This window comes from Amblyomma americanum, chromosome 11, assembly GCF_052857255.1.
Source record: "Amblyomma americanum isolate KBUSLIRL-KWMA chromosome 11, ASM5285725v1, whole genome shotgun sequence".
Lineage (NCBI taxonomy): Eukaryota > Metazoa > Arthropoda > Arachnida > Ixodida > Ixodidae > Amblyomma > Amblyomma americanum.
This window is the reverse complement of record NC_135507.1, coordinates 2,296,960-2,324,182: the sequence shown is the minus strand read 5'-3', so window position 1 is coordinate 2,324,182 and position 27,223 is coordinate 2,296,960. Positions and strand designations below refer to the sequence as shown.

Below are 27,223 nucleotides of genomic sequence, written 5' to 3'. Positions count from 1 at the left end.
TTATTCTGGAGCCTTCCACTATAGCGTCTCTCAGCCTACATCGGGGATGCTAAACCACCTAATTTTTTTTTTAGATTCTAGCTTTTAAAGTGAATTCTTAATGCACATCTTTTAAATAATTGCCTTACAAGGAGCTCTTATTTTAGGATCTATTTTGTAATTGTAACTGTGTTCTCATGCGTGGACAAAATTTTGATAGCAATAGTGCCTGCACAATTTAACCCTTTAGTTTCTTTATGCCATGTGTGGCATTGCTTTGTGCTCGAAAATAAAGTGTGTCGTCGCCAAGTCGTTATGTCGCCAGCTCTATTTTATCATTTGACAGAAGTCTTTGCCATGTCTGCTTTTCAGTCTTTCCTTTGCTACTTCGCTTGAAAAAAATCATTGTGTTACACCTGCAGGTACACCTTATTCAGAGCTAAATGCAACGTGCGAAGCTTTTTTGGCGCTGCAAATACCATGCGTGCTGCCGGTTCCTTACAGCCCATGCTCCAATGGCGCCATCTTGTGTCATCGACATGAGATGGCTCACCTGCGAGTGCTCTCTGGACCTACTACCCCCTTCTAGTACACTATAGTACTGTTATCCTGAAACACTCATTTAGCGAATACTTGAGATGTTGACTAAACAAGCACAAAAAAAAACAGGCTGCAGATGTCAAAACTAATACCACTGGAGCCTGAGCAGTCGTGCGGTGCAGCCGTGGGTGGGGTGAAGTGAAAACGGCAGCAGCTGTTAATTGGTGCAGAGAGCAAGACATCATGCCAGCTGCGGCCTGTCTGCTCTGACCTCAACAACCGCCACCAACACAGCCATACTTTGACCATTGGCACGCTGAGGGTATGAGCGCAGTATGACAAGGCCAACAACAATGCAGAAAATGCATTTTTCGACGTTTTGCCTGCCAAGATTGGTCTAGTGTGACCACGCCTTTAACTTAGCGATCATGTGTTGTTTGCTTTCTAAAGCAACTGCTGAACACGGACGACAGTGATGTTTTCGCTTACATACTGCAAGTTTTCCATTTGGAGAGAACCGAGTGAAGGCATGAGACAACCAAACGGCTTTGTCTTGTCTAATAGGCGTTTAATGTGTCCTGTCACATTGACAGATTTCATCCCCTGCATTTTTGAGTTATTATAATGCTGTGCAGCTAGTCTTGTGGCAAACGTCTGCTCCAGTAAGGCATTCGTTTGTCAGTAACGTTTTTCTTGTCAAAGCACAAATTTGATTTGAAAGCTGAATGCTTGAACACATTCTAACCTAAGCTAATAAGACAGTTGCCGAAATTCCAAATGTCTAGCTGTACAAATACTGGCCATAATGTAGTGGCAGCCGGAGTCTTGTGGCGGCTCGATGCACTTCTGCGAACGGTAGCGCCTCTAGTGGCCGATGCTGACCCTGTATGAAACTCCGACGGGAGTTACATGACAGGAAAAGCATTGAAGGACTCTGGTAGCACTCAACCTTGTTTGTTTTGCTACTGCACGTCTATCTATCTGTTCATGGCATCTGGCGGCAGATGCTTAGACACTGTAGCCATCTGTTTTGCATTGCGTGGCCTAGTTGTGACAAACCTCTTGCGGTGCATAGTTTGGCCGCCGCAAGAAGCGAGCTCGGAGAGATGACCAGGCAGACAGTCCTCCCTCCCGACGGCCAGAAAAAGGGGAGGACAAGCAGAACGACCACGGAAAAGACGATGATAAAGATGCAGAGGAAGAAGAGGAGGAGGAGGAGGAGGAAGATGACGATGATGGGGACCTCTCCAAGTACGACCTGAGCGCCTGGGACTCGCCCTCCAGGTGAGCTACTGCCTAGTCTGAATCTTACTCTGTAGACTGTGCGGAGGAGAGCTGTCCATAAGGTTGGAAAGGTTGAGTTATCAGGTGCACCGCACTCGCAAGCTGCATGGACGCTTGTTTACTTTCTACCGTTGTCTCGTTTTAGATGATTTGCCAGAATGATGGATGTCAGCCTTGAGTGTGCTAGTCAGCCAGAGTCACTTGGGATACTTGGGATATGTGGGTCTGCCTCTGAAAACCTTGCACTCATGCTTTAGTGCTTACCAAATGTAAAGAAGCTTAGAATTGTGCATTATGTAAAATTAGTCTCGTGTTACAAAGAACTTGGTCTTAGGAAAAAAATTTTTTATTAATGAAGTCACAATTATGAAATCTTCAGGGAATATGTATTTTTGTGTACTATGACATCTAATTTAATGTACGACAAGTCCTTGTGCACTTGTGCAATATATTATGTAACTTTTTGTCGAGAGCTTTAACGAAATTCTGCGGCAGGCAACTTGCTAGAATGCATGCCATCGGCTTGTCTTGACGTCAAGCTATGCAATAAGGGTAAAATTATAATCCTGCCTATCATAGAAGTCGAGTTAAATGGTTTTGAACTTGCTACTTCGCAAACGGGAAGAAAAATTTGTATTCCTGTTTCTGAAGTGATAACTTCAAAATCCTATACCTCAACTTCTATGATAGGCAGGATGATAATTTTACCTTCATTGCATAGCTTAATGTCAAGAGAAACCAATGGCATGCATTCTAGCAAGTTTCCTGGAGCAGAATTTCTTGAAAGCTCTGCACAAAAAGCTATATAACATATTGCATAAGTGCACAAGGAGTTGTACATAAAATTTAATGACATTTTGAATCGGCACGCAAAAATGCATGTTCCCTGAAGATTTTTTAATTGTGACTTCATTAACAAAAACTCTTTTCTAGGACCCTCTTCCCTCCTTAAAGGTGCACTAAAGAGGAATCTGAACTCGTATTTTAACCGCGGGAACTCTATCTACACATTCCGGGCATCCTTAAAGACTTCGAATTGTTGTCCTGTGAGGTCGATTGACTTAATTAAATCGAACCAAATGTCCCGGCTCCCGCCCTTTTTTTGGACTCAACGCAGTAGGCAGTAGGAGTCAACCAACGCGTCAGCCAGTCTGTGGCGGCTTGCCGCTCTGCCGTCGGCCGAGTGATGTGTAAATCAAAGAGTCCACATGTATTTTTATTTCTGTGGGTCTAATTTGCGGCTATATTGTCTGTGACTGAAACTGTTTATTGACAAAAACATAAGAAAAAAAAAGTGAAAGCGAAGCCGCCGCTGTACTGACTGAAAGGCATTCCACGTGTTAGTTGACTCCACCTACCTACTGCGTTGAGTAAAAAAAAATCGGGAACCGGGACGTTTAATCCGATTTAATTAGGGCAATCGGCTGTACAGGACAATAATTCAAAGTTTTTAAGAATGCCCGGAATGTGTAGATAGTGTTCCCCAATTAAAAAAACGAGTTCAGATTCCTCTTTAGTGCACCTTCAAAGGGTCCGAACACTGGATTTTAAGGACCCAATTTTTCACCCTAACGGAAAGCTTGCTGTCTAACGTGCTCTATTCCGCAATGGTTTTATTGGAAACACTGAAGGAAATTTTTACCATATAGAGTGAGTTCCTCATAAAAAGGGAAATGGCTGGAGTGGGTCCCATGTAAAGATTTGCCCTCTGGAAAAAGGAGCCCTAGGGCAGTGGTTATTATCAATCCCCTTACAACAGCCTCTTGGGCTTGCTTTGGGGCACAGTCCGCCGTGGTGGCTCACTGGTTATGGTGCTCGGCTGCTGACCCGAAACAAGCGGGTTTGTTCCCGGCCATGGCGGTCGAATTTTGATGGAGGCGAAATTCTAGAGGCCCTGTGTACTGTGCGATGTCAGTGCATATTAAAGAACCCCAGGTGGTGGAAACTTCCGGAGCCCTTCACTACGGCGTCCCTCGTAGCCCGAGTCGCTTTGGGACGTTAAACTCCATAAACTAACCAACTCTGGGGCACAGTTAAGAGCAAGGCTGGCATCGTCTAGCCAAGACAGGTATGCGTCACCGATCTAAGGACATGCCTGCCGTGCAGTAAGTTTTCTGCGCTGCACATAATCCCTGTCTGAAAGAGGCTTTAGAAATGAGCATGATGCGATGTTCTCGCTTGATGCCGGTGCGGGCCGGTGCTTGTGGAGACCATTTGAGCCCCTGCATGGGCATAGGGGGTGCTAACACCGCACCTAATGATATTCTCCAGTAGTCCGCCGCGTCGTTGGCCGAGGAAGCGTCCTTTGTGGAAGAATGCATATGCAGCTACCTTGTAAGCCATTTTCTAGTGCGTGCCCTTCTGAAACGGTATCACATTACTGGGAAAAAGCCCTTCCAAAGCTTCTGAGAGGATATTGTAGTATCTGGTTCAAAGGATTCCTCATTCTGTCCAGATATCAATGCGGGTAGAATTGCTGAAACCGGATCGTGCATACGGAAGTTATTCGACTTACAAAATTGAAAACATAAAGATAAAACTAGATCGTATTTCAGACTCCCATTTTATTTTCCCAGAGCCGAAGATTTGGCGTCACAAATCAGAACCGTGCCTTTCCCACATGCAGGGGAAGCTTCTGTGCAGTTGTCGAGTTCCAGGATAGCCCACGGCAACCCAAATTGCTGCCTTCGTTGTTCCTGTACATATTGCAGCTGGGAGCTTTTCCATGACCCTCATAAAAGCCTTTTTTCTTGTGCTATAAGGAGTGTGTAGGGAAGCTTAATCTTTAACTATTTCTTGTTCTATGAGTGCAATCCAATGTCCAACATGCTGGCACTTCCTGGAATATGGAAAGCTGGGCGAGTTGGTAATGAATTGCCATATTGAACAACAGCGTGAAAGACGACGGATGAGACGAGGCGAGACAAACACAGCACCGTGTTTGTCTCCCCTCTTCTCCATCGTCTTTCGCGCTGTTTTACAGTGCTGGGTTTTTCTCGCCTCTTTTCATCTGTTGTCTTTCGGGCTGTTTTTCAGCTTGGCAAAGCTGGCACCCTTTGACCTGTTTATGAAAAGTTGTATAGGGGAGCTCCCCATGGCCCTTCCGGCCCCCGCCCTCAGTTCCCTGTTACCTTTTCGTCACATTTTTGGCTATGGCATCTGTCAGATGGTTTTTTCTTAGCTGCCTTCTTGATATCAGTACTAGTTTGAATGGCGGAACTCACGTGCATGATACTTCTAAATGAAAAGGAAACTGTTGCCCCTATCTTTATCATTATTAGCTTTCATTCGCTGGTACTACTTTCCTTTTGTAGTTCTTTTTTCGAGCAAAAAGCTCACAAGAATTAAGTTTCAACTGTATGTCCAACCAGTCAGAAAGGGTACAGCCAGTTTAGCTTCCATCTCATATCCACTGCCGAAAATCGCTGTAACTTTCCATCACCATTGTCACGAAATCATCATTTCTGGTTAAAAGATTAAAACTACCACTTCGACTATTTTCTTGGCGTCAAGACATCACCATGTCTTATGCTATGTGTACAAAAAATACAAACCACGTGCTTGATTTGCATTGTCAAGTATATGATAGAAACAAGAACCTCTTAACGTTACCGAAAACCGTCCTAGGTTTTTGCCTCATTTCTCGGCTTGAGCCGAGCTTGTGCTGTTCAAGAGCCGGGTCAAGTAAGTCAGGTTTTAAGCCTGGGTCCAGCCCAATCAGTAACCTACTGTGAGTGAAGAGCTCTACAAAGCACACACACAGGCACAGAAAGAACCTAAGCATTCACTGCAGTACTGAAAATCCCACCTTACGTGTGACGAGGGACATCTACCTTTCTAGCAGTGGCAATGCAAAATTCGATGAAAAAATCTCCTTGATTTGGCTGCAATTTCGGCACTAGTTCACAAAAGTGCAGTGCGACACTGGCGCTCTTCGTGGTGTGGCCAATTCGAGTGCACAAGTGCAGTGCAGTGCAGTGAGCGCCGTCAACACTTGACGTGCTGGCCGTGCGCCGTTGTTGGCCATTGTTTGTAGACTTCTGGGTGTTTTTACCAGGCCGCTGAGCCTCCTTTGAGGTCTCGGACGCAAACTCCGTGCTTCGTTTGGTGTATGTCAAAATAATGCAACGAGCTAAAAAAATGAAGGCATGTTGCTGTTACAAGATAAACACAGCTTTGTTTACTAGTGATGCACGACTTACCTGAAGTCACCTTTTTTGCTCCCCAACTTGGTGAGCTCCTTGTATTTGGCGATGAGAAAGAGTGCCTTAGGCCTTGGCCAAAATTCTCTTTCGCATTGGCTGGGTGTCAGCGCTCGGACTAGGATCTGGCAGCGCCAACTGGGAATTATCTCAGCTGCCGGGGCTGAACCTTTTATCCCCTTCACTACCGTTAGGAATGTTGGCTGCAGAAACTGTAGCCTCTTGGCTGCCATGCAGCTGGGCACTACCAGCTTGGCCGGCCTCGTTGACAAAAAGACTGCTGACGCAGAGGCCGTATGTGAAATATAAAGAATTTAAAAAAAAAAAAACAGTGTCAGCAAGCCATCGCGTTATGAACAGCACTGCGAACTGCACACCCCCAAAAGTTACCACACGCCTGCTGTAGTGGCTCAAAAGGTGACACTTTCCTTCCGTTTCGTAAAGCAATCCTCCTTGAACACGACTGGGAACACATACCTTATGTGGTTATTTAGAAACGACTCCTTATCGTCTGCAACAGCAGCGCAAGTGCAAATCTGCAAAGAAGTTGTGCACGAAAAGGCTTGCACGATGTCAAATGAAGTGCGGCAGTGGAGGCAGCGCACGCTGCCAAATCGAGCGCCAGAGTGCATCACACTTGAACTAGTACTGCCAAATCGAGGAGACTTTGAAGCAACTTGTAGCGGCTCATTGCACCTGCGAAGGGCCTGCACCCATGCCAACAGTTGAACTAGTAAGGCAAACAACAACGCAAGGTTGCCTTTCCCGCGCCAGCGGAATCCTTTGCTTTGGTTGTTCAAAGACACTGGCATGATGCCTTATGCTGTGTCGGGCGCCCTCGACAGTGAGTATTTGCTTCCCTCAGCTGTCAACTGCATTAAAATAGCTAAGCGAATACTGTCGTCGCAGAACACACACGATAAACTTCACTGTCGCATCCACCGACCACTCGCATCCACTTGCCACTTATGTCCACTTACTCACACTCATGTCCACCCACACGCACGTCCACTCACTCGCACTCACACTTATATCCAGTCACACTCACACTTAGGAATGTGAATTTGAGCGAGGTAGCATGAGTGTACTCATGAGTGAGTATGTTGACCTATGCTCTTGACTGACATGGCTTTATTCACACCGCAAGTGTCATCTATAACATCTTAATGTGTGCACTATTATGCAGCTTTTCAGCAAGAAGAAAGGAGTATGCAATAAGTTTTTTCGCCTGCGGGGCTACATAGTTTTTAATAAGCAATAAAATTCAGTGATGGTGCATCAAGTGATAGTCTGGAATGATCTCTTTCCCCTAACACATCACTTTTCAGCGTGGTGCCCGCTGTTGGTAGCACCAGTGACGCATTCCATTGGAGGTGTCGTTATGTTCCTTCGTCTATATGTTCCTTCTTCTTATGGAATGGCCAGAAGCATGGTGGTGCGATATCCTTGCTGTAAGGTGTTTGGTGCAAAACGGGTGGCTTGAACCACTGCAAACTTGTCCAGTTGTGTTGCATGGAAGGTCTCATCTTCAATGAATGGCAATTTTAAGCACCATGTGCGCCTCCTAAAGATTTTGAGGCAAATAGGAACTGGCTGGAGTTGGGCCTAAGAAGGGAGGTTGCATTCTCACATAGCCCTCACCTTTGACACGGGCAGGTTAGGTGCACTAGTGAATCCTGTCGCATACTACGGGCCCTGAGCACGACCCGCAGCAGCGTTGACGTAGCCGAGCACACACCGAGAATACAAAACCAAACTGTGTCCTTTATTGCTTCGCTTCCAACCATATATATACAAAACAGCTCCTAGCACAGGGTTGCGGGATGCCTATTCTAGGTGAGGGGCAGCACCCTCTACAAATCCAAGACAGAAGCTTAAGTGTGATGCTGCAGCTGTGGTGAGGATGTTAGGCAGTGGCCTGATGTTGACTGCTTTGTTGTGATGCAGCTCTGGTAAGGCGGAGGATGGCGGAGAGCAAGAGGAGGAAGAACAGGCTACGAAGACGTCTGGCGAGGCCACAGGAGGAGCGTCCAGGTCCAGGTTTGCAGCAGCTGCGCTGGCCGGCAGCATGCACTGCCCCGTAGCCTGCCACCCCTTGATGGAGGCTGGGCAAGGCTGGGCAAAATCATAGCGACACGAGCTAGGTTATTAACAGCGGAGGAAGTGCACAGTAGCCTGTCTAGGGCATTGGCATAGGTCAGTGTTGCCTGGCCATGTCGAAATGCTTACAGCGTGTAAGGTGGGAGTGTGACTGCATATAACCAAACTACAAAGCAGGGCAGATACAGCTGAAATGCTAGCTGCTATGCTGCAAAATCAAATCGTTAGTTGAGTTTCATTACAGGGTGACATAGGTGAAAACATCATGGCTACATCTGTGTTTACTTGCACAAGGCACATGCAAATGCACTGCATCAGCACTGGTAGTCTTATCCAGTATGAACGTGTCTTACTGCAAGGGAAGAATAGTGAGCACGCTGTGGCATTGGAAGTAATAAGTTGGGGCATATTTTAGCAGGCTGCAAGCATGTTTACAGCTTATTCGCTTATGACGTTTTTTCTGCCATGACCAAGCTTAGTGCCACATTTGCATCTAACGATTGAGAAGGAAGCCCTGTGGCCCTAGGTTTCCCTCTTTTACGACTTTCTTTTTGAAATTCGGTAAGTGCTTCTGGTAGAAGTAACTCCAGCTCTGGCTTGTACTCTGGCTTCAGTGATTCTGATTCATTTATGATTTTTTCTCTAGATTGAGCAAAGATATACCAAGTGGCTAGACTGGCAGTCCTTAAGACAAAGGGCTAGTAGCAGACACACGAATCTGTTTGCGCATCTAGATGCAATATCGGTGCTTCAGCTCTTGGCTGAGGGAATCATTCCCTCTTTTAAGGTGATGGCTATTGATGTGGCAAGGGAAAGGTATGGTTAGCTTCCGCCTGAGTGCAGTCATTAGGGTTACATTACCATGCAACCTCTGCTTAATATTTAAACAGCGAAAAAACAATCCAAAGTGGGAGACTGAGACAACACAAGTGCAGACTGTCTTTTATTCTCGGAAAGGGTAGCTACCGTGTAATCCCGTGCAAGGGCCGCACGTTCAAAATTCACTCCCATTTATTTACTTACTTATTCACGTTTCCCCTAAAGGCCCTCCAGGAGAGGGTATTACAGGAAGGGGGGGGGGGGGGGGTATAGTCATTAATAAATGCGATACATTTAGTAAAAAGTGCAATACAACAACAAAAAAACATTAGATCATAAGGCATAACATAAAAAGGAAAAATGAACAAACAAAAACGGCAAATTTTACACATTTCCGTCACAGCGAAGAAACTCTTGAAATTTTATGATTTCAGTTTCAGTGGCGATGACTGATGGTAAACTATTCCATTCAATGATAGTACGGGGAATGAATGAATTGACGTAGGACGATGAATGACAGTTCACGCGTTTAACTTTGAAAGAATGATCACGGCGTGGAGATGGCATGAGGTGACTGAAACAAATCACTTCGGGGGGGATGGGTGGTGATAAAGCTTATGGAAAAGTGTTAAATGGCGATATGACAGTTTTTTTAATGCTGTAACACTTGTGAAGGGTGAGTAGTCAGAAAATATGAAGTGTATGTTATTATATGTTATTGATAATGTAGGCTTACTCAGGGTCCCAAATGGCTGCAGCATATTCGATTTTAGGGCGTATTAGAGTTACTGTAAAAACTGGACTATAGGTCGTACCGGAATATAGGTCGGCCCCCTAACTAACCAATTCTAAAAATGAAAAATCTTTTCCATTGGAAAAAGTACCGAAAGACAGACACCCTTACCTTGAAACAGATGCGGCTCGACAGGTTGCACAATGGTGACAGTATTTATTTTCATTTAAATGCTGCTCGTATGTACACCCGGCAAATTTTTTAACAATATCGCGCACCCATCGACCTGCGTGTTTGTTTCTGGCACATGCAAGTATGGCGCCGTAGAGCAAAGCCCTTCCTCTTCATGAATTGCCGCACCCAGGATGGCGAGCCTTTGAATTGTGCCCTTGTGAGTCTAGAGGCACGTCGTAGCCTCCTATATTTTTTCATGCCCACGCACGCATTGGTGCAGTGGAGACCGTCCGTTGCCCTCAGCTTTCCTCATCTCGGACTCATCTCGGAGCCGCTCCGACTTTTTTCTCGGAGCGCGTCAGAGCGCTCTAGAGCGATCTAAAGCGACCAGTCGAAGACACCATAAGAAAGCCTTGGGAGCAATGTAAAGAGAGAAAGCAGCTTGTGAGGATTGGCGAACAGCAGATCTCTTGAAGGATGGGGGGGAGATTGTGCTAGTAAAACTAGCCACCCTGTATATGCAATGTCTTGTGACCTCGAGCATGCCAGAAGCTTGGAAGAACGCTAACATTTTCTTAATTCATAAGAAAGGAGATGTCAAGGACTTGAAAAATTACAGGCTGATCAACTTGCTGTCTATTGCCTGCTCCGTTGCCTACATGGTATTTACTAAGGCAGTCGCAAATAGAATTAGGACTACCAATAGAATTAGGACAACCTTAGACTTCAGTCAACCAAATGATAAGGCAGGCTTTCGTAAATTATACTTGACAATAGACCATATTGGTTAAATGTTTAGGGGAATCCCCCAATGTGAGTAGATTTGCAATAAGGGAGTAATTATTCATTGGCATCCACCCAAGCGCAGCCATACGGCTACAAAGGAAAGCTGTACAGCTTTCTCGAAACTTCGTAGTTAAAGAAAAATTCGCCCCGGTCCGGATTCGAATCCGGGACCACCACTTACGCAGAGCAGTCGTACCAACTGAGCTAGCCAGGACAGCAAGCTTATGGTAGGGCGAGAGCGAATTGATCATTAACTCGAAGTGGGAGCAGTGTTGGTAAAACTGGCTATTCAATGACATTACAGTAGGTCACAGCAGAAAACTAAAAAAGTGCTGGACCCAGGAACATGGTGAGGCAAAGGTTTTTTAGGAATTGAGGACAGTAACTATGAGCTAAGGTTATGAGGCACTGATCCGTGAACTCAGACACGCCGTTGCTGATAGGAAAGCTTGACCGCTTAGCCAAGTCCTAGTGGCTAACGTAGCACCGTTTATTCAGTTATCATTGGCTTGGGGTTGTCGGTTCGTAAAACGGGTTTTTCCACGGCATGTAAGGTCATTGAAAACTTTTGGAACCGTAACAAGCAACCATCAGTGCGAAACCATGCATTAACGCCACGAAGTTGCCGTGTTCTGGCTTCTGCAATGGTTGAGCAGCACTTCCATTGCTGCCCAAGCACGCGGACCGTAGGGTGCGTGGTCCTCTCGTTTCACCCCAAGCGCAGACAGAACATGACAGTCAAGTTTATAGAACCATTTTTTCGCTTATGTTTTGTCTCACGGCCCAGTAATTCTTCGGCATTTTTTCTTTTTGTTATGAATGTATGACTATCTTCAGCAAAGACAGCTCTTAAGGTGGCCATTTATATGGCACGTACTGCTACATCAGCTGCTGGTTTAAAAAAAAAAGGTTAATATAAACTGTGCCTCACTTTTGACCGCACGGGGACAAAAGGGACTATGGCATAGGCTCCAGGAGGTTCATCGAGGAGTTATTAGTAGAGCTCACAGATAGAAATAATTTACGGATCATGAATAACTTCCGGGCTTGGGCAGGGCATATAATGTGAAAGCAAGATAACTGCTGGACCTTAATGTAACAGAGTGGATTCCAAGAGAAGGCAAGTGTAGCAGGGGGCAGCAAAAAGTTAGGTGGGCGGATGAGATTAAGAAGTTTGCGGAGATACGGTGGCCGCAGCTGACTAAGTACTAGTTGGAGAGACATGGGAGACGCCTGTGACCTGCAGTGGGGGTAGTCAGGCTTATGGTGATGATGATTAATGGCAGGCGTGACGATAGCAAGGCCGCTGTCGTTAGTCCAAAAAATAGCCTGTCCGCATAGTTTCGGTTTCTAAGTCTCGCCACTAGCCCATGGCCACTGCGGCTATTGGCCATGCATTTGTCAGCCGACCGAACTAAGCTGCGCACTGCTTTTATACACCGTCTAGTGGGTCGCTGTTTTTTTTTTATTATGATTATTATGCAGATGCAGTCATGCCATTCTGACGCCAATGGGCATTCCACTGGCATGCTGAAACTGCGCACTTGTCACAGGTGTTTCACTGTTTGTGTGATAGCCCCTCCTCACAAGCCAGCAGTGCATTTTCAAATTTTCGACAGTTTTTTTTTATGAGGCTGAGTCAGTCTAGGCTTGTTTATTGCAGTTGTGAAGACCATACACATTTAAAAAAAATAACATTTGCCCATTTATTTCTTTACGATTTTTTTTATCTGAACAGATACTCTATATTCAATTAAATATTCAAAAGCATTTTTTGTCCATATTCATATTCGATTTATATTAGAAAATTTCTATATTTGCACCCTTAGCTTTAGGAAAGGCATTCGTCATGTCATGCCATTGCTGCGTTGCATGTTATAGGGACTATGGTTTTGAGCTTCAGTTTGCAAGGACGGTAATGCATCTGCACAATAATATAAGGAAATTTGTTGAAACAAAAGTTTCAGCTATTGTTGCAGAATTTGAGTATAAAGAATGCTATTTTAGATAGTGTAAACATGCAATCATATTGGCCAAGTGGGAAGTGCATGAGCATTCCTCTTTCTGTCATCAACAACATGCAGAAATTCTGTGCTGACAGCAGTGAGCGTGTGCTGCGGACTGTGCAGTTGGACAGGCCGAAACTGTCCCACATAGGAGATGTCTTTAGTTCTTTGACGATCTGTGAAGGGTGTGGTTCAGTATTTGTGGGTGCACTTTCATTCCCTTTCATTTACTTTGCATCTTCACCACACTTGACAGCTGGTATGCTCTGGAACAGTTTTTGATGGGTGGAATGGTAGCTGTTGCACTCCTTTCCAAGGGGAAGCAGCAGTGCCATTTGTGCTGTTTTTTTCTTACTCTGCTGTGGGGTAGGGGCCCTACGATAGCAGCACAAGGGTCATGCGGTTTCTGTTTCTGCTGCTGGTGCAGGGACAGCCGAGACTGAGGAGAAGAAGGCGGGCTGAAAATAAAGGCCGCAGACCCATGCCCCATGGTGGCTGATTGAACGGTGGCGCTAGTGGAAGGTGCGGTGTGCTTCGGTCGGTCGGCTAGTCTGTCCGATGGCATGTAGCTGCTGCACACATAAGACATGCAGGTTCTGCAGTGCTTGCCATTGTCCCTCATCACAGAGTGCACTGTGGTTGGTACCCTGTAGGAACTGTTATGGTAAGGCTTCACATATGTACAGTGGTGTTCTGCTGGAACAGGCCTGCAAGGTACTGGCATGCTCAATATAGCTTGCAGCACCATATGGAGTAAACGAGATGAGGTTTCTGCTTCACAGTAAATCAGTGTACCTTAACACAGATCACCAAATTGGAGCAGAAGATTCATTGTACTTTGTTGTGTGCATTAATGGCTAAATGCATAAATTTTGAGAACATTTCGAAATCAGCTCCTACCACACCTTGAGTGTTATGGCTCATATTGAGCACAATAGTGCAGTCGTCCACACACCTGTCTAGAGCGCTCGGAACAGCATGCTCTGTTGGGCATTTCTGACGCTCGCCGCTTCCTGGCAGTCCCAGTGTAGCTTTTAAAAACGAGGTAAACTCTATCTATGGCAATAAAAAGCTCGTAATTGACACGGGTGTACTCCACAATATGCTGTTCGAGCGCTCTGGAGAGGTCTTTGGACGACTGTACATGGGTAGGCCATCACGAAACTCTCCTGACATGAAAAAATGCTGCAGACATAGAAACTGCATGTGATCGGCAAATGTCTTTTGCAAGAGTTTCGTGAGTGCGATTGCTGTAACTAGAAGCGCGCTTCTGTGATGCAACCTGACTGCTTTCCTCGCCCGATAGCATAATGAGCTGAAAGGTGGGTTAACCAGGTTTTTCTTTAGGATTTCATTGCTCCCAAATATAGCTTCTGACAAAGCTATAGGGAAAGCTGGCTGTCCTGTACTTCATCCACCAAGGACACCCAAGGCATGCCGGGAAGGTAGAGGCTGCCGATTGAAATCTGGTGGTGTGTTGATTGTTGTACGGATAAGATTTTTTCTTGTTCGGTTTTGTTGAGATTTTGTACGCCATGTTTTGGTGTAATGTAGTTATCCAAACAAACAGGCCGTTCATCTGAGATGCGAAGCAACCGGAAGCGCTTGACTTGAAATGAGCCAAGCATAGTGCATGGTGCCTGCTGGGCCTGAAGTTCATTTGCGCCATCATTTGGAGCCATTTACGCAGCAAGCTGGGTTTGTCCAGTGGGAACCTGTGCCTTGAAAGTACAGAACAAGGGGTGTGCAAATATTCTAAAATTTCGAACAGCAAATCTAACATCCTTCTATTTGATTATTCAAACTATTCAAATAGTGTATATTAAAAATTATTTGAAACAAATCTAAAATGTTCTCAGCTCTTCAAACAGTTTTCGAATAATCGACTGGACGTTCATACACGGCCCGCTGTATTCTACGCCTGTTTCAAAAACGTACCACACTGACACTGTGCTGCACCATTCATCCTCGAAAAGTATGAACAGGATTAAGGGTTCAACGCCACGAAGCAGTCCATTTGTGTGGCGCTGTTCATAACACTTATACATGTCCTCTAAGACTGAACAACATGGCTGCAGGGCTCTGGCAAATTCAGCACAACCCAACCTTGATGCTCTGTCTCTGAGACCATGGCTCATATGTAGGTGTCTCATTTCCTGCATTGTGGCTCTAGTGCTGCCGGGTTCCCATTGGTTTTCTAATGGGTACAAAGTTTCATCCGGCCCAACGCTTTGCTTTTCTGGGGTGAAATGCCTGGGAGAAGAGTCTTTGAAGCCAAGAAAATCGTAATCTTTCTACACCTACAACTTGGCAGTTTTGGAGTTTATAGTGACTTCGTGCTGTGGCCCATTAGTGGAGATTAGTGTTGAGTACTTAGCAGCGATAGCTTTGAATTCATAACATTTACATTTATAGCACTGTACAGCAGTGCCACCTCTGGTGCTTCAATGTTTTGCTCATTTGCTTGTTTTCTATCAATATTCGCGCAAGTACCAAGAATCGGTACTAATACTATATTCGATACTACCTCTATTCGATTCGTATTCAATTCAGTTTTTAGCAAGAGAGTTTGTATTCGATTTGCGGCGATAGCCTAGTGCTCTCTCTGTTTGGAAAAGTACTAATCGCGCACCCCTAAAGGGAACAAAGTTTTTGTGAGTTTTTAACTTGGCAGCCTGCTCCTGTGACCACTGTGCATATTTCTCGGTGTTTCGGAGACTCGTTTTTTAGAAGTGCAAAGTACATCGACAAGTGTCACTTAATTTGGCTGTACTCGTCGAGGATTGCATTTGCTTCGTTTCAGAGTCTGGTGGTGGACATGCATTGTATGCAGAATAGGCTTCCATTTCATTAATTCATGGATATATCCACTCATTGCACTTGTGAGCACGAGAACAGTCATATCTTACTTGTGGCTGCAAGGCTTCCACTTCCCAATTCATGTTTTTCTTCGCAACAATTCATAAGTGCACCGCCAGGACAAGGTGAAACAAGCTTCTAGTCTCACGAACTATGTGTAGCCTATGCGCGAACATGGGGCGCCAACCCACAATAGCAGGCTACACCAATGAACCGTTTCTATTTTTTACATTGCCAAACATAAGCTTGTAAAGTGTGCTGATATAGTAAGTGCTAACAATTTTTTAAAAGAATATTTGCTTTGGAAAAAATTGACAAGACGGTTACCGTTGGTTAACGTGACATTGAGCGATACCTCTAAGGTATTTATACTTCACGATATGTTCTAGAGAATATGAGGGAGACTTCGCATCTGTATAATTCTAGGGAGCTGTTTTTATTTTTCCACTTGTCATTTTCCATCGAGGTCTGCTCTCCAGCCCGCAGTTCTAGAAGCGCAGCGCCGCTGCTGATGATCCTTTCCTCTGGCGGCTCATTTCGCAGCAGCTGTCGCATATGGACCGTGTGACATTCCTCTGCTCTTGCCCCACCATTCCCGCTCATTCCACATTAACCACGTTCCAGATGGCTACTGTGCTACGCATTCCTACACTCTCACCAGACGCTGCCTCTGCGGCAACCCCGGTTTCTGGGGTAACTATCCTCCAGTTGGCTCCCATAGCAACTACGTACCGGTTGCACTGTTCCGCACTCACGCCATACCCTCCTTCTGTGATAATCATCTTATAGTTGGGGATTTCTCCGCTCTTGCCACACCTTCCTAGTCCCACGGTACCGCCTTGTAACCACCTTCCAGATAGTTACTGTTTTAACCATCCTCTGGTTATGCCTTCCTATGCTCTCGCCATACCCTCCTTCTGTGTTAATAATCCTGTGGTTGGGGATTTCTCTACTCTCGCAACGCCTTCCTTGTCACACAGTAACCACCTTCCATACAGTTACTGTTTTAGCCATCCTCTGGTAATGCCCTCCTATGCTTTTGCCATACCCTCCTTCTGGGTTAATAATCCTGTGGTTGGGGATTTCTCCGCTCTCGCCACACCTTCCTTGTACCACGGTAACCACCTTGTAACCACCTTCCAGACAGTTACTGTTTTAACCATCCTCTGGTTATGCCTTCCTATGCTCTCGCCATACCCTCCTTCTGTGTTAATCATCCTATGGTTGGGGATTTCTCCGCTCTCGCCACACCTTCCTTGTACCATGGTAACCACCTTGTAACCACCTTCCAGACAGTTACTGTTCTAGCCATCCTCTGGTTATGCCTTCCTATTCTCTCGCCATACCCTCCTTCTGTGTTAATCATCCTATCGTTGGGGATTTCTCTGCTCTCGCCACACCTTCCTTGTACCACGGTAACTGCCTTGTAACCACCTTCCAGACAGTCACTGTTTTAACCATCCTCTGGTTATGCCTTCCCATGCTTTTGCCATATCCTCCTTCTGTGTTAATCATCTTAGGGTTGTGGATTTCTCCCCTCTCGCCACACCTTCCTTGTCCCACGGTAACCACCTTCTAGACAGTTCCTGTTTTAACCATCCTCTGGTTATGCCTTCCTGTGCTTGCCATAAAGCCTCCTTCCACGGTAAATGCCCTCCGGGTAGTTTCCGTGGCAACCGCCGACCGGTTGTGCATTCTTACACTCTCGCCGTACCCTGCTTCTTTCAGGGTAACTCCTGTGGTTTTGGATTACTTCGCTTTCCGGATATCCTCTCGAACTAACCACCCTCCGGACGGTTCTTGTGGTAGCCATCCACCGGTTATGCATTGCTCTGCTCACGTGATACCTTCCTCCTTGCACAGTAGCCACCCTCCAAGTGGTTCTCATGGTAACGCACCCACTGGTCACGGTGATGCGAAACCCAGGAACAGGCGCTTAACAGCTGTCGCTGTGAAAATTTGTTTTAAATTGTTTTATTTGACGACATCCTATGCCGGTGCTCTTACTCTGCTCTTCCCGGGTGCCTACGGTGGTGGCACCTCTCTCTTTTTTTAGGACAGCTAGCAGACGCTCCTAACGCGCGCCTAAATGAACTTTGTGTTGTCTTTTCTGGCTTGGCTTTGGCGAAATGAGATCATGGCATGAGAGATTAAAAAAATCTGTTACTCGAATAACCTGGCCAATGTTGCACTGCTTTATCACAGCTTTTTGATTACAAAGTACACGGTGGAAGGGCGTACGAGCGAGCCCGCAAAACTGAAAATTGGTTTTTGAGGAATGGAAATGACGCACTGACTGTCTGGCATATCTAGGTGGACACCCATACCGCGCCATATGGGAGGGAATAAAGGAGGAAGTGAAAGAAGAGGAGCCGTAGTGGAGGGCTCCAGAATAATTTAGATTAACTGGGGATCTTTAACGTGCACTTACATCGCACAGCACCCTGGCGGCTTTTGCGTTTTGCCTCCATCGAAGCGCAGGTGCCACGGTCAGATTCGAACCCGGGTACTCTAGCTAATAGATGAGCGCCATAACCACTGGGCCACCGCAGCGGGCAGCCTGCGACACTATAGTGGATCTCCTCGGAGTGTTGTTTTTTCAAGTGGTGCCTTTTGTGCAGTTTCATTTTAAACTGAACACTGCCTAGAGAAGTGGAACGGTGTCCACTGTGGGCGTGATATTTAGCTTTTACTTTTGTTGGACACAGACGTGCGGTCTAGGCTATATGTGAACCGATGGCAGTGTAATGCTTCCATTCTTCTTTCAAAGGCGCGTTTGCATGTGTAATCGATTGTGCTTTTCAGGGCGTAGTTGCCCACTCGTCTTAATTTTTATATTTTCAGTGCTGGAAAGCTTGGTGATTGTTTCGAAGTGACTGTATGCCCCAGGTAACGTTGAAAGGATCATACCGGCTGCAGTCACTTGTGTTTGTGCATAGATTGGCAAATAGGATTCCCTAGTTGCACATTGTTACATGGTTGTGATCAAAATAATTTTGATGTAAGATGAATTGTCTTGGTTGATTGACAGCAGCCACAAATGTCTTCATAACCACTGCCACGCGCGAAGCTGCAGTACTACGTGACTCACTATAGTGCTGTTCAGGTGAATGACCTCTTGTGTCAGCACTAGCAATAATATCTTATAAGAAGACATGTGCTTCCGTCATGTTCTCATGCATGCACCCTCTGCTGCACAGCTGCTAGCACAGCAGCACGCCGTACGTAATTGGGCGTATCGGCATTAACAACATTAAACGTTGAGAGTGGTCCGAGTGCTTGCACGCACCCCCTGGGTTCCCACTGAACACTGTGTCATCTTTCAGACGACTAGAAGTAATCTTGGCAAGATGTCCAGCCCATCTTGAAGGCGTTCTAAATGGATGTTCGAACAGTTTATAAACGTTTGGAAATTGTCTTCACAAGATATCTAGCAAATGGCTTGCAAAATACTTCCAGATACCTTTCAGGCGTTCTGTAAATGTCCTCTAGCTCAGCTAATGCTCCACCTATTTGAGCTACAAGATGTCTTTAGAGGACGTTTCGTAGCTGACTCAAGATAACTTCTAGACACCCACAAAAGTTTGTCAGACATTTTATAATCATCTAGATAAACCGTCTTATAGACATGTCAGCGGGTGAGTGCATATTGCAACCGCGCAAAACGACGAGGGACAAAGAGAAGAATGCACAAGACGTAACGCAGAACTTCAACTGAGGTTTAAAATAAGGAAAACCACATATATACAAGATTCGTAATCGCACCTGATAGACAGCAGACACCATCACTGGCATGCGGGCGTACATGGCACAAGTTAGCATCAAGATAGTTGAATTCCTTCTTGGATAAGGATATGGAAGTGGTGCTTATGCAACGGTCATTTTCTTTTCTAATGCTGTAGGCTTCAAAAATTTCCCTGCTGGTCTCTGAGACAGTTACTAAACGTTTGTAAAATGTCTTGATATATTGTCGTCTGCTGCAAAAAATATTTAGACATCTTGATACCTCTTGTACTTATATTCTAGCTCAGCTCGGGCTCCCACAAGATATGTAGTCTCAACTGGCTAAGATTTTTTATGTACTGCTTTATAAAGGCCACCACAGTCATCCATACAAGCACACGAAACATCAAAGAATGCAAACCCTGCAGCACTCGACTTATACTACCAGGAAACCTTAGCTAGTCATCCTTATATACCCCACTCCAATGCCCTCTGCAATGTGCACGGGGAGAACTGCCGATCTACAAAGTTACTGAAGATATTTTCGTGTTTGTTAATTTATTCTGGGTGCATTAGAATTAGTCTGGTTTAAATGCGACGTTCTGTTAGTTGCAAGTCTTGATTCATACCACAGAAGAAAAATAAGCCAAAAAATGTAGCTAATTTACGGGCACGCATCCGACACGAAAAGGTCAAGTAGAAACGTCTGTGAAAGATGTCTCAACTTTTACTGAAACATCACTATTAGATTTTGTAGTCTTTAAGACGTACCGTGCTCAGTGAGCGCTTTGGGCGAAAGCCTTTAGCGCGGTGTCGCTGATGTGTGGTGAAGGTGTTGATTGAACGCTGACTAAAGGGCATTTAGGCGGCATCCTTCCAGATTGGCGTTCAGGAGGCGTCTGAATTGGGACGCGGCAGCGTCTTGCCAGGGGGTCCATGGAACGCCACCGCCCGTTCGGCGCGACGCCGTGCTCGTTGGACAATTTAAGAGTGCTCACCAGCTACGAGGCAATTCAAAATTTGAACTTTTTTTGTCGATAGATAGCAGCAAGTACCACAAAAAGGAGGGAACTTCTATTTCCCCTCAAGGTCTGTAAATTCTACCGCGACAGCTCCTTGACCGCACCACGAAAGTATTAGTTCTTTCGCGAACAAAAAGTAGGGCCGAGAACTTTCTGTGTGTATCCTGCCAAAGCTGGGATACGGAAGCACAGAACAGTAACCGCTCTCCAGTGGTGGTGGTCATAGAATGGACCTTTTTTCAGTAACCCACCACTCAGCTGCCGCAAGGATAAGTACGTTTTCTGGTTTGGGTCCCCCCTAAGCTCCCTCGCATATTTTCTGCGAAAATGCAAAATGGTAGGGTGGGGTATACAGCCTGTAGTTAGAAGTAGTGCTGGTTTCGCCTAGCCAGAACAGAAGTGTCATCTTCTGACACATCTTGGGAATACCTCCACTTCGGCCAGCTATTCCGTATTCCGCGTATTCCTCCATCGCAACTCGCGATACAAGTCAGGTGACCGTGTACGGGTGTGGACGCCGATTGGACGACGCGACCTCAGTGAAAAGCTTTTTGCGCTTTCCAGTGTTTATTTTGCATTGCCTTTGCTGTTGTTGACCGTACTTTTTGTTTAAGCATCCGGCCGATGCTTCTTTGATAGAAGTAATGCCGCGAAACTGTTTTACTACTTGTTTTTTCGAGTTCAATACCGTTGGCGCGCGGGAATAACACTGTTATGCGATCAGCGTTATCTAGAAAGATTGCAGCCAGGCGCAATTATTTCGCCATTATTCTGGGTGGTTGCAGTTGTTTTTAGCGCCTTATCTTGAAGGTTCCTCTTCGATGGCACCGAGCACGTTTCTGAATTGCTATCGGCGTCGCCGTATTCTTCAGTTTATTTATGGGCGATAGTCACTTCAGTAACTAAATTGCTGCAGAAATACTTCGTTTCCTGTCCACTGCTCATAATTTCACAACGGAACAAATCAAAAGGGTGAGGTGTGGTTTGCAAAAGCACTGAGATCGTCTTGTTGCTGTTCGTGGTGACTTTGAACGCAAATTTCGTCATTGCTCAAGCGACTTCCACTTATTGTGGACAAAGTTGCTATTAGTGGTTGATTTTGAAAAATTATAAAAATTGAAGTTCAATAGAAGAAACCACGCCAACCGTGTGCGCTCTTTCTGTACAAGAAAACTGCAGCGCACCTGAATTGCCACGGGTTTGAAAGCGAAAATTCCACACCTACTATGGTTTCCGGGAAAGTCATGCGCACTGCTTTTTTATGGTTTTTTATACGTGTATTTATATTTTTAAATTGAATTGAAGCCTAGTGCAGGAAGTGCGACTTGGTGTGGCGCATACCGAGGCGTATCTAATCGGGAAAGTGGAGACGGTTGGGGAATGCTTGGCACATGCGAAACCGGTTCAGAAGCAAAACTGGATTATTTCGCGAGCCAGGCCATAGACGTTTGACATCACTTTACACCACGGAGATGTCTATTCTGGAGTAGGGGGCTCGAACGTGGACAGCACCAGCACTGATAATGCGAATGTTCTGGCAGAGATATGCCTTGTCGAGGGGGAGAATTGGGGGGAAAGAGCGACACTCGACCAAAGATTCGTTAGAGAACCGATGTTTCGATGCCGATCTGTCACATTCTGGATTCACTAGCTTGGAGCCAGAGGCGAACGTATGGCTTCGACCGGTTCTCATGCAGCAGAGGCTGAGCAGGATAAGGAAGGAACGGTCCTTTCTCACCTTGATGTGGGCTGTTGCACTGCCACAGATAATTGTCCGCGAGTACAGCGTGAAATCGCAGTTGATTGGGAAGACCCTCAGTAAAAGGTCAATCGCTACGTCATGACAGTCAGTCGATCGACGCCATTAGCCCTGTTTACATGAACCCGATTTCGGGGGCCGGGTTGAGCATGGTCAACTCAACTAGTGCGTTTTTACATGAACTCGATTTTAGCGATTCGAGACCAGTTCAACTGTAGAGACACCAAGCGTCGCGCAAGCAGCATAGCCTCCAATATTGAGGCGCGCCATCGCTGTATCGGAGGCGCGACGGCGCACGTTAAAAACAAGTTCGCATTGATCCGCTCCCCTCTCAATAACCCTGCGTTTCGACCCGACAGCGTTTACAAGCACATCGGGTCAGGGTCGAGTTGAGTCACCTGCCCCTGCGGCGTTTACTGGACCCGACTCGGCGCGCGTTACTGCGCCCCTGCGCTGGACAAGGAACAATTCTGTTCTCCCGCACTGTCCTGAATAGGGAGTCTCCTTCCTCTGTTTCGGCACTAACAATGCCTTATTGTGCGGCTGCCGGGAGGGGAAAGTGGGCGCTTTTGGGTGTGGCCTTGCATCCCACTTCCTTTCCGCACCAAGAGCTCCAGCAAAAAAGAAAAGCAGAAATCGTTTCCGAATTCAGCCCAAGCAAGAAAAAAGGAAAGAGCTCTTGTCCTTCCAAGTTCTGAGTAAGATCCTGCGCGCACGAACACAGACAACCAAGAGGTTGGTGGTAGAGTGTAGTAGCGACGAAATATTCTGACGCCAGATGGAGCCATGTCGCGCTAGTTAAATGTGTGTGCTAAATCTGTAGAAACAATAGAACACCTCATCCTAAAATGCGATGGTATCCATGTCGATGCAGGCACAGTCACTCTTCCTGAGGCCTTAGGGTTTAGAGATAATAGTCATGTAAATAAATCTACGGTGGAAATTAGCAAAAAGCGATTGGAGGATTGGTTGTACAAAAGCAGAGAGGTGACAAGTTTAAAGTGTAGGAAGACGTGTTTTTTTTAAAGGAGATGGCGAATTGTATTAACTTACAGCAGAGTAAACAAAAATATAGAAAAAACAGCATAGTGGCAACAACCACTGCCCCGTTTCAAAGGGGATGCTCCAACCTTCCATCCATCCATAAATTTAGCGCGAATTTAAAATCCCCGCTGAAAAGGCGTACACAACTTTCAGAGCCTGTAAAACGTAAACACTGAGCTCGATATGGATGAAAATTTCGGCTTGACAATCAAGAAAAAAAAGGAAATGTTGCGGACGAAATTCCGATATTTGGCTTAGTTTTTTCACGAGATCACATGACAGACCGACATATCTAAAAGTGCAATTTTTCTGGATATTTACCTCTGATTTGTAAAAAAAATGAAGCTTAAGAAATATCTGTCCGCAACATTTCCTCCATTCACTGAAGAAGAAAACGCTGCCACAGACCTCATGAAAATAGAGATATTTTTAGACACGCTACAGCTTCTGAAAGTTCCCATGTATTTCCTATGGGCACTCACTGGTGAACCCTCTTAAGGAAAGGAAATGACGCCCGTGTCGCATATCTCGATGGACACCCGAACCGCGCCGCAAGGGAAGGAAAATGAAAATTTGTTTTACTAATGACTTCGTAAGTGGTTGAAGAGCGTGACATCGTACGGACAGCATTCATGACCGCGAGTGAAGCCTTATCGTCCACCTCCGACGGCGGCACGAGCCACGTCCATAAAGTTTGAAAACATTTTTTGCATTTAGCCCAGGTTATCCAAGTCTCATCGCGTAGTTAGCCATTTCTATAAAGCGCGGAGGGTGCGTTTTCACGGGCGTCTAGTGTGATGAGCGAGTCTAAGAGTTTCCTATTACCTGGAGGGAAAGCTCGCGCTCCGTCTACGGGAGTTTGCGTGACTACAGTTATTTTACACTACAGTCGGATGCAACCATAGAGTTTCGTAACTGGAGGGAAAGCTGGTGCCCCGCCTATGGGAGTTTGCATCGAGCTTCCGCGAGACCACTGAGTATAGTGAACTAGAAGATAGTGTGCGTCAAACGCCCATGCCGCCTGTGTATCAAAATTGAGACAAATTATTATTACTATAAAAAGGGTAATTTCCGCTAGGATCGCTGCGAACGTTATCCTTCCCTAGGTGCCTTTTAGCGGGACCTAGTGAACTAGAGACTTGCACATTTGGCACTGCTCCAGCGCGCACCTTCTAGTTAATGCCTTTCGCCGCTAGGGAACGGCATCTACGGGCGGCTTGGCGCTACATTTAACCCGTTGAGCAAGATGCCGTTAGTTATTTTACTTCAAGGATGCAACAGTTTTGTCATTTGTCTACGTTGTATTCATCCATTGCCTAGCAAAGATGCCAGAAAGTCTCACGCCTGGCATGCGCGCAAACAAAATATTCACCGCTAAGATTTGAAAAAATGTCATTTGCATTGTTCGTTTCTAGGTTTCAAAATATTAAGACGGGACAGATGCACAGGGAGGCAGTGACAGAAGAAAAATCATTTGTCGAAAACAGACGATGATGATGACACTGACACTCTAACAGTAGAGTCACTTTTCCAGTGACTCTAACTAACAGGTCAATCGAGCGCCCTCTACGACCAAAAGGTTAATGAAGTGCGCGCACGCAGTCCCATAGGACCATAGAGTTTCTTGCTATTAACTAGAGGGAAAGCTCGCGCCCCGCCTATAGGAGTTTGCATGTAGCTTCCTCGACACCACCTGTACCACAATGGGCGCTCTTAGCATCATGGGACGGAGAGATTTCGGTAATCAAGAATGTCCTATCATTCAATACCCTGTCTATAAATTTTAACAAACGAGCAGAAAAGCATGTAAATACAAGTTTGCTGAAAATAAGCGACGGCTTGCTCTGCTATTGGCCAAGCATTGCAGACCACAAAAGCCAATATTTTGTGCTTAACAGGCGCATTTTTAAAAAGATATATTTCTGAAAAAAATGTTGTCGCCTCAAGTTTTTAAAAGGCTTTTTCACAACATTTCGGAAAACCGAATCATTGGCGTCGTGTGCTGTTGCGTTTTCGCTACTATAGTTTTCACACTACTATTACCCCGAAGTCGTCTGCGCGCGCAGCGCGCCGTGGATCCTGAAAAAACCTACTGTCCCGCACCAAGTAGGTCATCGCCCCATGATGCTTTGCGCGCCCATGGAGGTTCAGTTGCAGCGCAGCCAGCTTTCTCTAGTTAATAGTACGAAACTCTATGCATAGTTCACCGCCAAATGTGCAGGTCTCCGATTGAGTAGGTCTTCTTTAACGACAGTGAATAATAATAATTGGTTTTTTTGGGAAAGGAAATGGCGCAGTATCTGTCTCATGTATCGTTGGACACCTGAACCGCGCCGCAAGGGAAGGGATAAGAGAGGGAGTGAAAAGAAAACGACAGTGAAGGGAAAGTAGATTTTAAGCGGGTATAAGTAACCAAGCGAAGGTTATCTGATTGATGGCTAAAATCAAGGCAAGAGTAAAATTTCATAAGTCATGGCTACGTGGCTTGAGCCACCGCCCGATTTAAAGGGTTCAGCCGTATCCATCCATCCATCCTAGCAGACGGAACGCAGGCAGCAGAAAATTTTCTTGTGACTGCCGTTGCAGCAAAAAGTATGCCTTCTGGTGCGCTGTTCCTTATATTATTTGTGTGGTGTGTTTAGTGCTAACGTTTTACAAGTGATGCGTCGATGACTGCAGTTGCTGGAGGGAGTGGTGAGCGAAAAGCATTGCTGTTGCGTTCCGTTTTGCATGTCCAGTCAGCGAAACAAGAAGCCCGGCGTTTCGTTCCATGAAATTCCTGCCGACTTAGAACTCCGGGAAAGACAGCTCAAGGTAATTCGAAGAATGAACTAGCAGCCAAACACAACATCAAATTATTCTGCAGTTTGTAGCTTGCATTTCCAGCCTAGGAAATGCTACTGTAGACAGTTTGACTGCCCACCAAGACAGGTGGAGTCACCCGACGTCGGCTCTCTGAAGAGTGTTACATGGCCTCAAGAAGTTCGTCGATATCATGCTCAAAGACCGAACGCATCTTCAAAGGCCACATAGACACATGCTTGCTCCACAACCAGTGTGAATAAAATCGCGGGTTTGCCGTTCTGACCTGTGAGAACAATGATAGCGGCCACAGCTAGGGAAGCACTACTGCATATTATTATATCTGCATGAAGTTAATCAAACGGTTGCTAACAAACCATATATGCACTTGCATAACAGACAAGAACGCAATTGCGAAGACAAACCTCTCCCGAAAATTCATAAAAGTACTGCAGTAAGAAACGATTTCCGCCGCCTTCATCGCACCGACGCATGCCATTTTTCCTTGTAAGTGCGCACGTGTCTGTGCCTTCAAGTGCAGTTTTTTTTTTTAAATATTCACAAGTCGCTCGCCATGTCTGATGCCACCCTTGTTCCAGTTGTCATTTCATCAACGCATGTGCTTGTCATATTTGGAGAAATCCGGTCAGTCAGGCCTGCTGTGTTACTCCCAAAGACACTAGCTGGGTGCGTGTGCATCACACAGAAACCTAGTGAGCTGTGTTTCTTACAGAAAGAATAGAGAAGAGGGGCATGGGATTGTTTGAAATTTGTCAACGTTATTCAGGGAGGTACCGTTCGGCGAAAGCTCGTCGGAGAAATGACAAGAAACAGCGCAGGCTGGGCCTTCCAAGATCATGCTTCACCTGATCGAAACATCTCTCGCAATGCGCCGCAGCAAGATTGTAACAGACGCGCGCTTCGCAAAGTTCTAAGAGCATTAGGTATGAGGGATATGTGCCCCCTGCGGGCCAGCGGCTCCCCAGGCAGGTTACCGCGACGTCTATCTCCGGCTACCATCCATTGAGCGCCTTGCAGTCCTCCTTTCCCACGGGTCACCTGGCTACAGTTGAGACCTCAGGTAACTCCGGACTTCCTCCTGTCCTTATTCTATCTCATGGATTATTTTCCCTTTTTGCCTGTCCGAAGTAGTTATTGATTTCTTGCCATTGGCAGCAGTACAATATACAACCATGCATCGTGCAGTACTGTACTTATTTCGCTGCATTTATAGCCACTTCAAGCACTTGTTGCAATATGAATGTTTCAAAAACATGTTTTTGTCATTAACAAAGTAAAAGTTGTTGTTTAAAGCTCGAAAATAAGGATGAAACAGCATGATCGGGCGCCGTACATCACAGTCTCCCAGCCAATGGAAACCGAAATTGAGG

At 45.8% G+C, this 27,223-nt stretch overlaps 1 protein-coding gene across 2 annotated transcripts in view; it reads left to right on the top strand.

Moving 5' to 3' along the window:
- LOC144110627 (zinc finger Ran-binding domain-containing protein 2-like) overlaps positions 1-13,108 on the top strand; it is a 33,354-nt gene extending 20,246 nt beyond the window's left edge. Inside the window, exons 5-7 of one of the 2 annotated variants that reach the window (XM_077643660.1) lie at positions 1,595-1,803; positions 7,953-8,039; positions 13,051-13,108. In XM_077643660.1, the coding sequence (XP_077499786.1) occupies positions 1,595-1,803; positions 7,953-8,039; positions 13,051-13,066 (312 nt within the window). In that variant the 3' untranslated portion in view covers positions 13,067-13,108. Of the gene's footprint in view, positions 1-1,594; positions 1,804-7,952; positions 8,046-13,050 lie in introns of both variants that reach the window. The other variant, XM_077643659.1, reaches the window with a different exon arrangement.
- The last annotated feature ends 14,115 nt before the right edge of the window (positions 13,109-27,223 follow it).